Source organism: Mycteria americana, chromosome 20, assembly GCF_035582795.1.
Source record: "Mycteria americana isolate JAX WOST 10 ecotype Jacksonville Zoo and Gardens chromosome 20, USCA_MyAme_1.0, whole genome shotgun sequence".
Lineage (NCBI taxonomy): Eukaryota > Metazoa > Chordata > Aves > Ciconiiformes > Ciconiidae > Mycteria > Mycteria americana.
The window spans coordinates 6,266,969-6,281,171 of record NC_134384.1 but is presented as its reverse complement, the minus strand read 5'-3'; the positions used below and the strand labels follow the sequence as shown (position 1 = coordinate 6,281,171).

Here is a 14,203-nt window from a genome sequence, read left to right as displayed (position 1 = left end):
TTTTCTCGGCGGTGCCAGGGGATCCGCATGTCCCAGCAGCGCAATAAAGACGGATCTTTCTGGCCCCCACCTGGCTGCCCCGTCTCGGGGGGACGAGGACGGGGTCCCCACACGGGTGGGGGCACCCAGGACCCCTCCGGGAACCGCCCCAGTGACCGGACGGTGGGGATGACGGGGGGCTGCTCCTGTGGCGGTGGGTGGCCACCCCAGCCCGCCTTCCCCGGGGGCCACGTCCCGGGATGTGTCCCCCGATGGGGGCCGGCGCCCGGTGCTGGGGGGGCCGCGCTGCCGCTGGTGGAGGCGAATGTTGGGGTGCCAGGGGGTATTGTGGGGTGCCATGGGGAGCCGTGGTTGTGCCGTGGGGTGCTGCAGGGGGGCGCGGGGGACGCGTGGGGACACCCAGGGGCTCCTGGGGATGCTGGCGGGTGCGAGGGGGCCCGGGGATGGGGGTACCCAGGGGCCACCAGAATACCCGGGGGCCGCTGAGGGTAGCCAGGGAGACAGAGGGACACCCGGGGACGCTCAGGGACACCCAAGCAGACACCCAGAGTCCCCGGGGACCCCCGGGGGTGCCGGAGGATGCCCGGACCCCCCCGCTGCCCCCGCCCCGCTGCGCTGCCGCCGCTCCACCAGGGGGCGCTGTTCCCCGCAGCGCGCCCTCCCCTCCCCCCCCCCCTCCCCCCAGCGCCGCCTGGCGGCCGGCGGCGGCGCTGCCTGCGCAGGCTGCCTCTCTGCGCATGCGCCGCCCCGCACATGCGCGCCGGGGGGCGGCCGCTGCCGGGGGCTGACAGGAGCCGCCGCCGCCATCATGGTGCTGGACCTGGACCTGTTCCGCGCCGACAAGGGCGGCGACCCCGCCATGGTGCGGGACATGCAGCGCAAACGCTTCAAGGACCCGGCGCTGGTGGACGCGCTGGTGCGGGCCGACGGCGCCTGGCGGAGGTGTACGTGGGGCGGAGGGCCGGGCCGGGCCGGGGGCTGGCACCCCCCGGGCTGGGGGGGGGGGGCTGAGGGGGCCTGGCACCCCCCGGGGCTGGGGGACCCCCAGGAGGGCCTGTCACCCCCCTAGAGGGGACCCTCTGTCCCGGGCTGGGCACGTCCGCTCTTACACGCCCCCGGGGTGGGGGACCCCTCTCAGCCCCCCCCAGCCTGGTGGCCTGTCCCCAGGTGATGGCCCCCATCTCCCCTCCCCAGGGATGGGGGATCTCTCAGGGGTCCCTCTCTTCCACCCCCCCCCCAGGGCTAGGAGCCTGTCGCCAGATTGATCCCCAAACCCCCTCACCAAGGCGGGGTGACCTTTGGGGGGTCCCTCCCAGCCCCGGGGGTTCTCCTCGGTGGATCTTTCCCCTCCACGACGGGGGGAAACTGTGGGTGGATCGCTGGGGGGACCGGGGGTCTGTCCCTGAGTGGATCCCCCTCACCCCCTTCCCTAGGGCTGGGGAGAGGTTCTCCCGGTGGATCCCCCCCCTTTCCCCCTCCGCAGGGCTGGGGCAGATCCCCATTGCCAGTCCCCCTTGGCCTGGCCCGCACATGGACCCCCCCGGTGATCCAGCCCCCCCGGTGATCCGCAGGGATCCGCTCCCTGCGCTGCTGCCCGAGCCGCACTGCTGCAGGATCCGGCCGGGCAGGGCAGGGGGTCCCGCAGTGGGGGTACACCCGTGCCCGCTCGGTTCGGAGGGGCAGGAGCAGGGGCGGCTGCAGGGGCGGCTGTCCCCATCGCCCTCGGCCCGGGCGGGAGGTCGGGCAGCGGGAGCTGCCGTTGAGTCCCGATTTTGGGTGCCTGGGTGCGGAGGAGGGTGTGGTGGGAGGAGAGGAGGGGTGGGTACCCCAGAACCCCGCAGTTCCCAGGGCACCCCGGTCCCCCTCGCCGCCACCGCAGGATGAAAGAGGCAGCTTTAAACACGCTTTTAATTCCGTTGCCTTGATGTGAATGAGCCCGGCCCTGCTTAATCACGCCCGGCGCGTCCCCTGGCTCCGGCCGTGCCGTCATCACCTCCTTAATTTTATCCGAGGGCCTTTCATCCTGCAGGGCCAGCCAGCTTTCCAGGCTGGCGGTGGGGGCTGTGCCCCGGCCGCTTCCCTGCGGAGCCCCATCCCGTCCCGGCGGCGGTGGGTGCTGCGGAGGGGTGCGCTGGCGTGTAACCGCGAGGCGCGGGGCTGGCAGGACGCACTGGCGAGCAGCCGGCTGATGCAATCCCGTGTCTGCCGGTGCCGCGGTGCCGTAGGGTCCACCAGAGGCTGCCAGGGTCATGTTTGCTGTGCCCTGTTCCCTGGCTCTTAACCCTTTGTGTTTCGTGAGTCTGGATCACCCCACCCCCACCCCCGTGGGTCTGATCTTGCCTGCAGATGGGGATGTCACCCTGTTGGGGTGACGCATCCCTGGCGTTGGTGTGTCTCTGATTTGGGCTGCCCTGCCAGGAGGGGCTCTGGGCTCTGCCCTTCCCAGCCCTGGTGTCACCAAGGGGGAATGTCCCCAGTCCCCTCATCGAAGAGCCCGAATCTCATCGCTGTGGCCCCAGAGCCCTGGATCTGCTCAGCCCTCGGTGGCCCCAGCCCAGCGTGGGGGTCCTGGTGGGGCTGTGGCTCGTCTCCGTGGCCCGGTGCAGCGTCACTTGGGGTGTTTCCAAATGACACCCCTGCGTGGGAGCCCTTTGCTCCCCACGTCTCTGCCCCACATTGCGGCCAGCCCCACACCGTGCTCTCACATGGTCAAACCATCCCCCATCCTTCCAAAACACTCGGGGCCAGCAGCGATGGGTGTCCCTGGAGCTGCCGTCCCCTCTCCTCCTGCCTGAGGCTTCGTGGCCCCTCTCGGCACCGGACAGAGATCCCAGCCCCGCTCCCACTCGTGCGGCTGGCTGACGGCTCCCTCCCCTCTGCTTTCTAGGCAGGTTTCGTGCCGATAACTTGAACAAGCTGAAGAACCTGTGCAGCAAAACGATCGGAGACAAGATGAAGGTGAGGCACAAAGGCAGAGAGTCCTGGCAGCGATTCATTGGCGGGACGTTACTAACTGGTGGCATCTCCCCTAGGTCTCTGCTCTCCAGGCCTCTCCCTCACATCACTGAGGAACGTTTTTACCCTGGAGCTTTGCTCTTTAACCCTGCTGGGGTTTCTTTTTCCTCCTGCTGCAGAAAAAAGAGCCAGTGGGGGCAGACGAGTCTGTACCGGAGAGTGCGCAGAACCTCGACGAGCTCACGGCCGACATCCTGGGGGTGAGTCTGACTTCGTCTCCCCCCGCTGTGCTGCTGGCCCACCCAGTTTGTCCAGCGCTTCGCCTGTAATTGCCCAAGTTAGTGGCATGAGGTCCCCAAAACCCCGGCACCAAGCGAGAGGGGACTGCCTGAGCCCCCTGCCAGGAGGATCCTTGTTTCCTCCCGTCCCGCACAGCACTAGCCAGCTCTTCTCAGTGTCCTTCACCTAAACACCATTTCAGCCTCGGTCTGTGGCAGCTCCCGGCCTGCTCCCCAGCACAGGGCTCATCCTGTGCTTCCCCGGGGGATCTGAGCAGCCTCAATCATTGCGTGTCCTCTGCAAGTCCCTTCCTCCCTGCCCGTTCCCCTTCCCAATTCGTTAACTGCGATGTTTAATGAGCGTAGCGCTGGCCGGCTTTTGCTGCCATGGGAGCTGACTGCTCCCCCTCGTCCCTGCCGGGCGCTGTGTGACGCCGTAGCTCGCTCAGGCCCTTTCAGAGCCTGACTTATGTCGGTCCTTTGTCCCCTCGGGCTGTTGTTTGATGTGTTCAGTCCTCGGTTTTGCTCCAGAAGCTGTGTCGGTCGAACGAGGGTCCGTGATTAACCGCGCTCGGCTGCCAGCCCCCTCTCCCTGGCAGTTTCTTCCCTTCCCCGCCTCACCCGGCTGCCTGCGCAGGCTCTGCAGGTATCCCAGATCAAGAAAGTCCGTCTCCTCATCGACGAAGCCATCCTCAAGTGCGACGCCGAGCGCGTGAGGCTGGAAGCAGAACGTTTTGAGAGCCTCCGGGAGATCGGGAACCTCCTCCACCCCTCGGTGCCCATCAGCAACGATGAGGTAGGGACAAGAGTGCTCTCGGGGCCGGCCGCGCCGGTTCATCAAAGCCAGACAACTGCCGGCAAGCGGGGGGCTCGCCGCGGGGAGGTCCCCCCCAACCCAAGATCAGCGGGCGGGTGAATGAAATCTGCATGACAAGACAGTGTTTCCTGCCGAGAGCAGACAAAGAGCAGCTCAGACAACGCTGGACACGGCCATTGTTGGGGGAATACATGGGAAACTCGCTTCCAGCCGGGGGGCTGGGATCTCCCTCCACTGCCTTCATTCATCCGGCAGGAATATTTTGCTGGGGGAACACAATCGGGCCGGGCCGGCTGCCAAGTGGCCGCATAATAAGTGACTGGCCAGGATCAGGACTGGGGTTCCAGGCTCTGTAGTGTGGGATCCCAAACTGGGCCCAGGTGCAACACAGAGACTGGTGTCGCCGCAGCCCTGGAAGCTGAGGTGATGGGCTCCCCCTCCTCTTCTCTCCGTCTTTTTGCAGGACGTGGACAACAAGGTGGAGCGGGTCTGGGGCGACTGCAGCTGCAGGAAGAAGTATTCCCACGTGGACCTGGTGGTGATGGTGGACGGTTACGAGGGAGAGAAGGGGGCCGTCGTCGCGGGCAGCCGGGGCTACTTCCTTAAGGTGAGAGCCCAGACCCCCGCGGGGGCACGGAAACGATCGGAGCCAGAGCTGAGGGAAATGAGGGGGGAGGGGGGTCCTGGCTTCTGCTCCCCTGGGCTGAGCTCGCTGCAGCGATGGCAGCCTCCACGGCGGCGTGAGCTCACGCTGAGCCGGCTCATCGCGTGGGACGGGCTCTGGCTTCGGTGGTGCTGCCGCCGTGGCCTGGGCACCCTCCAGATCCCCTCCGGCGTCCCTGCCGCAGCCGGAGGGTGATGCTGAGCCTGGCAGTCAGAGCAGCCTGGAGCTGGCGTGGGCTCCGTGTGCTCCCGGACCCGCTGAGCGAGAAGGGGTGGCACAGCGGGGTGCGTGTGTGACAGGCAGTGGCTTCCCTTGTCCCCCAGGGTCCCCTGGTGTTCCTGGAGCAGGCCCTGATCCAGTACGCCCTGCAGAGCCTCCGCGCCAAGGGCTACACTCCCGTCTACACCCCCTTCTTCATGCGGAAGGAGGTGATGCAGGAGGTGGCCCAGCTCAGCCAGTTCGACGAGGAGCTCTACAAGGTGAGCGGCTCGACGCCCGCCGGGTCTCCGTGTCTCGCCGCCTGGCACCCACCGTCCCCTCCGGGCGCTGGCTTTCTGACCAAGCCACCGCCACGCGGCTTCCCCCACGGGGAGGGAGCCGGCTGAGATCCCCTCTGCCCCGGCGAGGCCGCGGCAGCGGCTCCCTTCTGCTCCTTGTCTCCGGGGTCCATCTTTGTGGCCTTGGTCCCTGCTGAGGCGGTTGTCATGGCAATGCGGTGACGGGGAGGTGGCTCGTCCCCAGCTTTGCTGGCGGGAGGCCATCGGGGCTTTTGAAGGAGGCCAAACAAGCAGCAAACGGCAGCTGCTCCCTTTCCCGAGCCACCTTGTCCCCGCTCTGAGCGCCGGCCCCGGAAAGCCCCGCTGCCTGTCCGTGTGCAGGCAGGGAGAGCGGCTGCCTGCGCATCTGCCAGGGAGCGTCTGTCCCCGGAGGTGCGGGAGCAGCTGGGGAAGGGGGACGGTGGCTCTTGTCCCCCCCCCCAGGTGATCGGCAAGGGCAGCGAGAAGGCCGACGACAGCTCCATCGACGAGAAGTACCTGATCGCCACCTCGGAGCAGCCCATCGCCGCCCTGCACCGGGACGAGTGGCTGAAGCCAGAGGATCTGCCCATCAAGTACGCGGGGCTGTCGACCTGCTTCCGTCAGGAGGTGGGCTCGCACGGCCGCGACACCCGCGGCATCTTCCGCGTCCACCAGTTCGAGAAGGTGAGAGGAGCGGGGCGGCGTTCCCCCCGGGAATTTGGGGCTGTATCCGGGGCCGGCGCCACCGCGGGCTTCCCTTCTCTTTGCAGATCGAGCAGTTCGTCTACGCCTCGCCCCACGACAACAAGTCGTGGGAGATGTTTGAGGAGATGATGGCCACGGCGGAGGATTTCTACCAGTCCCTGGGCATCCCCTACCACATCGTCAACATCGTCTCGGGTAGGGGCAGGGGCTGCGGCACCGGGGCCACCTCTCTGTGCCGCGCCGGCCCGGGAGGACACCAGCCACCTCTGCCGGCGCCTCGGGTGTCACCCTGGCCCTGACCCACTTCCCGGCTCGGCTTTCTTTGTCCCTGGCTCGCCTTCCCGCTGTGTCTGTCCCCAGACCCGGCAAAGGGGAGGAGGTGCCTCAGCCCCCGGGGTGGAGGAAGGAGACGTTTGGTTTTCTGCAGAGATCCTCTGCTTTGCTCTGGGTCTGCCGGGAGCCGGTGTGGGCACCGCGCTGTGCCGGGACTGTCCCCGCTGTCCCTTCCAGAGGGACAGTTTGAGTGTCCCAACTCCTCCTGGGAACTCTCCCAGGAAAATTATCCCGTTTAAACTCTCCTTCCCGGCCTCAGCGCTGCGGCGCAGGAACCCCACGTCCCTTCCGAAGTCACCTCGGAGGCTTCATGCCTTTAGCCCGTGCTGCTGTCCCCGGGGAGGGGCACGTTCGGGGGAGGCAGCGGGACCCCCCTGCTCAGCGCTGCGCCCCTGTCTCCCAGGCTCCCTCAACCACGCTGCCAGTAAGAAGCTGGACCTGGAGGCCTGGTTCCCCGGTTCCGGCGCTTTCCGCGAGCTCGTGTCCTGCTCCAACTGCACCGACTACCAGGCACGCCGCCTGCGCATCCGCTACGGCCAGACCAAGAAGATGATGGACAAGGTGAGGCCGACCTCGTCCTCCTTGTGTCCCGCTTGTCCCCTCCTCCCCTTTGCCGTGTCACCCCCCCCCTCGCCGTGTCCCCCCCCCCGCAGGTGGAGTTCGTGCACATGCTCAACGCCACGATGTGTGCCACCACCCGCACCATCTGCGCCATCCTGGAGAACTACCAGACGGAGGAGGGCGTCCGCGTCCCGGAGAAGCTCCGGGACTTCATGCCCCCAGGTAACGCCCAGCACCCTCCCTTCCCCACCCAGCCTGGGCACCCTACGCCCCCCAGCGCCCCCCCGCACCCCCCTCCCTCCAGGCTGGGGGGCGGGAGAGCCGTGGAGGGGGGGTTGTGACGCGTGGCGTCCGCTCTCCCCCCTGCCCAGACCTGCGGGAGCTGATCCGGTTCGTGAAGCCGGCGCCCATCGAGCAGGAGCTCTCCAAGAAGCAGAAGAAGCAGCAGGAGGGGGGCAAGAAGAAGCCGGGGGGGGGAAGCGAGCGGGTGCTGGAGGAGCAGATGCAGAACATGGGCGTCAACAGCGCCTGAGTCCTGCCCCCCCCCGCCCCGGGACCTTTCGCGGGCCTCCCGGATCATCTCGCCTTCCTCGCCGCCCAGGCCTGCGCCCGTCACCTTCGCTTCGGGGCCCGGCCGTGGCGGGGAGCCGCCGGTCACCGCCTGCGCCCCCCGCCCCGCGGCACGGAGCACCGCGCTCCCACGGGCCGACGGACTGACGCTGTCGGGGCTCCGGTCCCCCCTCTGCCGAGCGGGGCCGGGGGTCCCCCTTCCCTGGGGAGGGAAAATGTCCTCTCCCTCGGTCCAATAAAGCCAAGAACTGCTGAGCTGCGTGTCCGGGGGGGCGGGAGGCAAGAGAGGGGGGAGCTCCGGCCCGGCGGGGGGGCGGCTCTGGCCCCCTCTCCCCCCTCTCCCCGCCGGGGCCCCCGCCGGCCCCGCACAATGGCCCGGACAAAGGCCGCCCCGCGGGAGCCCCTGTGCAATTCAGCGAGGGGCCGGGCCCCGCTCGCCCAGCTGCCGGGGGGGGGGGGGGGGGGGGCTGCGTGCCTCAGTTTCCCCAAGGGAAGGGGGTCCCGGGCTGTGCGTGGGAAAGCCGTGGCTGCGCCCACGGGTGCTGGGGAGGGAAGGGAAGGGAAGCCAGCCGTCTGCCCCCTCCCCCGGCGCAGCACCCGCCGAGCCGGTCGGGCTCGCCCTCGCCCCGCTCCCGTTTGAAGGGCGCCGGGGCCGCCGGCCAGGGCGGGGAGAGGCCCCGCTGAGTCACCGCGGCCCTCGGCGGGTGCCGGGGGGTCCCCGGGCGCGCCCCAGCCCCCACCCGTCCGACCCGTTCCGCTGCCGGGGCCCCCGGGCCCGGCCCTGCACCGTCCTGCCCGGCACCCACGCCCTGGGCCCGACGCCGGCTGCCAGGCCGGGTGCCAGGCGGGCTGCACCCACGTCCCCCTCCGCCCCGCTGGGCCCCCGTGGGGGTGCACCCCGGCCCCCCAGTGCCCCCCTCGTCCCCCAGGATCCCCAGGCCTCCGTGCCTCCGGTCCCTCCCAGCGCTCCCAGTCCTTCCCGGTTCGTCCCGGTGCCCCCCAGTCCCCGGTGCGACGGGGCCGGCCCAGGCCTGCGGTGCCCCCGGAGCGGCTCCACGGGGCTGGGAGCGGGGTGGGGTGCGGGGACCCCCCGCGTGCAGCAGTGACACGGGGGGGGGAGGGGGTGCGTGTCACGCGTGTGCTGCGCGGGCGTGCCCTGCGCGGGCTGTGCGCGTAGCGTGTGTGCAATGCGTGCCGCCGCGCGTGCCCCGCGTGGGCGCAGCTCCTGCGTGTGCAACGCGCGTGTTCCGCGTGCGCGTGCAATACGTGCGTGTGCAACGGGCCCGCGCGTGTGCACGTGCCACGGGCGCGCGCGGCACTGCGTGTGCGACACCCACGCGTGTCCGTGCCCTCTGCCCGTGCAGCCCCCCCACCCCCACCCCCCTTCCTCCCCTCTCCCCGGGCCCGCGCTGCCCCCGCTGCCGCCGCGGGCGGGGCCCGGAGGGGGGGGGGGGGGCGGCGGCGCCTTTAAGCGCGGCGCAGGTCGGTGCAGCGGCGGCCCCGCCCCGGCGGGCGCGCGCGGGCGGCGGGAGGGGCGCAGGCGGCGGCGCGGGGCGCAGCGGGCACCGGCGGCAGCGGCCGCACCGCGCCATGGGCGCTCCGCCCGCCCGCGGGGCCGCGCTCCCGCTGCTGCCGCCGCCGCCGCTGCTGCTGCTGCTGCTGCTGCTGCTGCCCGCGCCGGGCCAGCCCCGCCGCCCGCCCCCGGGACCCGGCATCGGCACCGGCACCGACATCGGCACCGGCATCGGCACCGGCACCTGCCCGCCCGGCGCGCTCCTGCCGCTGCTCCGGCCCCGCGGCGGCACCGGGGACAGCGGCAGCTCCGGCGGCACCGGGGACAGCGGCGGAGCGGGGCCCTCCCCCAGCACCGGCGCTTCCAGCGGCACCGGGGACAGCGGCGGCGCCGGGCCCTCTCCGGCCGCGGGCGGCTCCGGCGGCTCCGGGGACGGCGGCGGCGGCGGCGGCGGCGGGGGTTCCCGAGGCACCGGCGGCACCGGGAGCCCCGGCGGTACCGGGGACACCAGGGGCAGCGGGAGCCCCGGGGGTGCCCAAGGCCATGGAGGCACCGGGAGCACCAGGGACACTGGAGGCACTGGGAGCACCCAAGTCCCCGGGGACACTGGGAGCACCCGGGATACTGGACACACCGGGGACACTGGGAGCAGCAACATCCGCACGGACACCGGGAGCACTGGGGACGTGATGAGCACCAGGGATGTTGGGGACACCGGGGGCACCCGAGTCCCCAGGAACACCAGGAACACCAGGGATACTGGATGCACTGGGGAGACTGGGAAAGTCCCCAGGGACACCGGGAACACCAGGGATACTGGACGTAATGGGGACACTGGGAAAGTCTCCAGGGACACCGGGAATACCAGGGTTACTGGACGTAATGGGGACACTGGGAAAGTCCCCAGGGACACCAGTAGCACCAGGGAGACAATGGGTACTGGGGATGTTGGGGACCCCCTGAGCACGGGGGCCACCAGGAGCCCCGTGACCCGCAGCCCCTCCCGCCGGCGCCGCAGCCCCAACACGGCGCCGCAGTTCCAGCCCTCCAGCTACCAGGCCTCGGTGGGGGAGAACCGGCCGGCGGGGACACCGGTGACGCGGGTGACGGCGGTGGACCCCGACGAGGGGGAGGCGGGCCGGCTGCACTACGCCATGGCCGCCCTCTTCGACAGCCGCTCCGACGCCCTCTTCGCCATGGACCCCGTCACCGGCGCCGTCACCACCGCCGCCCCCCTGGACCGCGAGAGCAAGAGCACCCACGTCTTCCGGGTGACGGCGGTGGACCACGGGACGCCCCGGCGCAGCGCCATGGCCACGTTGACGGTGACAGTGAGCGATGCCAATGACCACGACCCGGCCTTCGAGCAGCTCGAGTACCGGGAGAGCGTGCGGGAGAACCTGGAGGTGGGCTACGAGGTGCTGACGGTGCGGGCCACCGACGGCGATGCCGGTCCCAACGCCAACGTCCTCTACCGTCTCCTCAACGCCGGCGGCGCCAACGAGGTCTTCGAGATCGATCCCCGCTCGGGCGTCATCCGCACCCGCGGCCCCGTGGACCGCGAGGCAGTGGAGGCCTTCGAGCTGTTGGTGGAGGCCGCGGATCAGGGCCAGGAGCCAGGACCCCGCAGCGCCACGGCCACCGTCCGCATCGCCGTGGAGGACGACAACGACAATGCGCCGCAGTTCAGCGAGAAGCGTTACGTGGCGCAGGTCCCCGAGGACGTGGCGCCCAACTCGGCCGTGCTGCGGGTGACGGCCACCGACCGCGACAAGGGCAGCAACGCCCTGGTGCACTACAGCATCGTCAGCGGCAACACCCGCGGCCACTTCTACATCGACGCGCAGACGGGCGCGCTGGACGTGGTCAGCCCCTTGGACTACGAGGTCAGCAAGGAGTTCACCCTACGGATCCGGGCGCAGGACGGCGGCCGCCCGCCCCTCTCCAACATCAGCGGCTTGGTCACCGTCCAGGTGTTGGACGTCAACGATAACGCCCCCATCTTCGTCAGCACACCCTTCCAGGCCACCGTGCTGGAGAACGTGCCGGTGGGTTACTCCGTCATCCACGTTCAAGCCATTGACGCCGATTCGGGTGACAACGGCCGGCTGGTCTACACCCTCCTGGAGACCGGCGCCGGCTTCCCCTTCGCCATCAACAACAGCACAGGGTGGATCGTGGTGGCCTCCGAGCTGGACCGGGAGGCGGTGGACTTCTACAGCTTCGAGGTGGAGGCGCAGGACCAGGGCAACCCCCCCATGGCCTCCTCGGCCAGCGTCAGCGTCACCGTCCTGGACGTCAACGACAACAGCCCTGAGTTCACGCAACGGGAGTACGGCGCCCGCCTGAACGAGGACGCGGCGGTGGGCACCAGCGTCCTCACCGTCTCCGCTGTCGACCGCGACGCCAACAGCGTCATCACCTACCAGATCTCCAGCGGCAACACCCGCAACCGCTTCTCCATCACCAGCCAGAGCGGCGGTGGGCTCATCTCCCTCGCCCTGCCCCTGGACTACAAGCTGGAGCGGCAGTACCTCCTCACCATCGCCGCCTCCGACGGCACCCGCCAGGACACAGCCCAGGTGGTCATCAACGTCACCGACGCTAACACCCACCGACCCGTCTTCCAGAGCTCCCACTACACCGTCAACGTCAACGAGGACCGGCCGGTGGGCACCACCGTGGTGGTCATCAGCGCCACGGATGAGGACACGGGGGAGAACGCCCGCATCACCTACCTGATGGAGGACAGCATCCCCCAGTTCCGCATCGCCGCCGACACGGGGGCCGTCACTACCCAGATGGAGCTGGACTACGAGGACCAGGTGTCCTACACCCTGGCCATCACGGCGCGTGACAACGGCATCCCGCAGAAGTCCGACACCACCTACCTGGAGATCCTGGTGAGCGACGTCAACGACAACGCGCCCCAGTTCCTCCGTGACTCCTACCAGGGCTCCGTCTACGAAGACGTGCCCGCCTTCACCAGCGTCCTCCAGGTCTCCGCCACCGACCGTGACTCGGGGCTCAACGGCAGGGTCTTCTACACCTTCCAAGGGGGTGACGATGGCGACGGCGACTTCATCATCGAGTCCACCTCGGGCATCGTCCGCACCTTGCGCCGCCTCGACCGGGAGAACGTGCCACTCTACGCCTTGCGAGCGTTCGCTGTCGACAAGGGGGTCCCGGCCAAGCGGACGCCGGTGGAGATCCAAGTGACGGTGCTGGACGTCAACGACAACCCGCCCGTCTTCGAGCGGGACGAGTTCGACATCTTCGTGGAGGAGAACAGCCCCATCGGGCTGGTGGTGGCCCGGATCACGGCCACCGACCCTGACGAGGGCACCAACGCCCAAATCATGTACCAGATCGTGGAGGGCAACATCCCCGAGGTCTTCCAGCTGGATATCTTCTCCGGCGAGCTCACTGCCTTGGCCGACCTGGACTACGAGTCCAAGGCGGAGTACGTCATGGTGGTCCAAGCCACCTCGGCCCCCCTGGTCAGCCGGGCCACCGTCCACGTCCGCCTTCGCGACGCCAACGACAACAGCCCCCAACTCAAGAACTTTGAGATCCTCTTCAACAACTACATCACCAACCGCTCGGGCAGCTTCCCCGGGGGGGTCATCGGCCGCATCCCGGCCTACGACCCCGACGTCTCCGACAGCCTCACCTACGCCTTCGAGCAGGGGAACGAGCTCAACCTGGTGCTGCTGGACCCCCGCAGCGGGGACCTGCGCCTCAGCCCCGCCCTGAACAACAACCGCCCGCTGGAGGCCGTCATGAGGGTCTCCGTCTCAGGTAAGACCCCTCGCTCCCGGGGTGGGGTGGCTTGGAGGTCCAAGGTTTGGGGCTGGGGAAGCCCTTGTGGGTGCCCCCCCCCCCCCCCTTCTGCGTGGTGCTGAGGTGGTTTGGGGTCCCACTACCCTATCTTGGCTGCCCCCACCCTCCAGATCTGGGGGGGTGAGGGGGATGCTGTGCTCCCCCCAACCCAGACGTCCCAGCTGGAGGCAGTCGGGGTCCCCAGCACCCCCTTTTCCTTCCCCACCCCCGGTCTCGGCCCTGGGGTGTCTGGGGGGGTCCAATACCCCAGTGCATGGGGGTTTTTTTGGGGGGGCTCAGGACTCTGTAGCGGGGGTTTGGGGGTGCAGGAGCCCGTGTGTGTATTTGGGGGGGTCCTGGCACCTCGCTGGGTGTTGCTGGGGGGGGCCAGGACCCCCTGCCTGTGTCTGGGGGAGGGGCGCAGGGCCTGTACGTGTATTTGGGGGGGCAGAGCCTGGGGCGTGCATGGGGGGGGTCCTGGTACCCTTATGTGCATGTTATGGGGGGGGTCTGATGGGTGAATTTTGGGGGGGCTCAGGGTCCAGTGCAGTATTTGAGGGGGGTCCCAGCACCCCACTGCATGTGTTTCCAGAAGACTTGAATTTGGGGGGGGGCACTGGGCCTGGTGTGTGTATTTGGGGGGGTCCTGGCACCCTGGCCTCTCCATTGGGGCGTCCCCAAACCCAACGCATCTGTTTGGGGGGGTCCCCAAACCCAACGCATCTGTTTGGGGGGTCGCTGGCGGGCAGGGGCCAAGGGGGGGCCGTGCCGGCGGTGCTCAGCGCGGTTTGGGCCGGGGGGGCCGGTGGGTGCTGCTGCGGGGGGTCACCCCAGGGTGGGGGAGCGGCTCCTCGGCCGCCCCCGGGCAGGGAGGGAAACTGAGTCCCGGGCCGTGTCGTGATGTCCCTTGTCCCCAGCCACGCGTCCCCCACTGCCCTCCGCCCCCCCCCAGGCCCCCCCGGGCTGGGGTCCCCGCTCCAGCTGCACAAAGGAAGGGGGCGGGGAGCCCCCATGCCCAGGCTGTGCCCCCCCAGCACGGGGGGCAGCCGGGACGGGAACAAAGGGTCCGGCCATAGCTGGGCCCCCGCGGCCGCAGCCATGGCAACCCCCCCCCGGCCACCAGCCACGGGCCACCGGGCAGCCCCGGCTCCCCACCACCCCGCCCCGGCATCGCCCCCTTCCCCCTTCCCCCCCCCCCCGGCTGTCCCCACGCTCCCTCCGTCCATCTGTCCGCCCGCCACCCGCTCTCCATCTGTCCCACATCCCGCTGCCCCTCGTCCTGGCCAGGAGGAGGAGGAGGAGGAGGAAGGTGGGTGTCCCAGTGCCGGGCAGAGCCTTTGCCCCCCCTGCCCCACGGCACTGCCGGGTGAGTCGGGACGGGTGCTGTCCCCGTCCCGCGGTGGCTGAGCGGGTTGGGCATCCCATGCTCGGGCCATCCCCCTCCCCTGGTGGCCAAGCGGAATGGGC

The 14,203-nt window shown here is 69.8% G+C and overlaps 2 protein-coding genes across 4 annotated transcripts in view; both read left to right on the top strand.

The window, feature by feature from the left end:
• Positions 1-754: 754 nt before the first annotated feature.
• On the top strand, positions 755-7,656 carry SARS1 (seryl-tRNA synthetase 1). Of its 2 annotated transcripts, none has more exons than XM_075521712.1 (11): positions 755-944; positions 2,888-2,958; positions 3,135-3,215; positions 3,871-4,029; positions 4,514-4,657; positions 5,038-5,193; positions 5,695-5,916; positions 6,003-6,132; positions 6,674-6,831; positions 6,924-7,053; positions 7,203-7,656. In XM_075521712.1, exons 1-11 carry the CDS (start codon positions 809-811, stop codon positions 7,361-7,363), a joined length of 1,548 nt encoding a protein of 515 aa, XP_075377827.1. In that variant the 5' UTR covers positions 755-808; the 3' UTR covers positions 7,364-7,656. The 2 variants fall into 2 exon arrangements, with proteins under 2 accessions (XP_075377827.1, XP_075377828.1); XM_075521713.1 differs by having other exon boundaries at positions 755-948; positions 2,892-2,958.
• A 1,327-nt stretch (positions 7,657-8,983) lies between these two features.
• Positions 8,984-14,203, top strand: part of CELSR2 (cadherin EGF LAG seven-pass G-type receptor 2) — a 36,342-nt gene continuing 31,122 nt past the window's right edge. For both annotated transcript variants that reach the window (XR_012778477.1, XM_075521665.1), the window contains exon 1: positions 8,984-12,715. Coding sequence is in view for 1 of the 2 variants with exons in the window: in XM_075521665.1 (XP_075377780.1) it covers positions 8,992-12,715 (3,724 nt within the window). In the remaining variant the exon portion in view is untranslated. The remainder of the gene's footprint in view (positions 12,716-14,203) is intronic.

What these genes read in the sequence shown, in the direction of transcription:
- SARS1 (XM_075521712.1), top strand. Translation starts at nt 809, where the DNA reads ATGGTGCTGGACCTGGACCTGTTCCGCGCCGACAAGGGCGGCGACCCC. An exon ending in CATCGTCAACATCGTCTCGG is followed by an intron (nt 6,133 to 6,673) that starts GTAGGGGCAGGG and finishes CCTGTCTCCCAG; the next exon opens with GCTCCCTCAACCACGCTGCC. An exon ending in CCAAGAAGATGATGGACAAG is followed by an intron (nt 6,832 to 6,923) that starts GTGAGGCCGACC and finishes CCCCCCCCGCAG; the next exon opens with GTGGAGTTCGTGCACATGCT.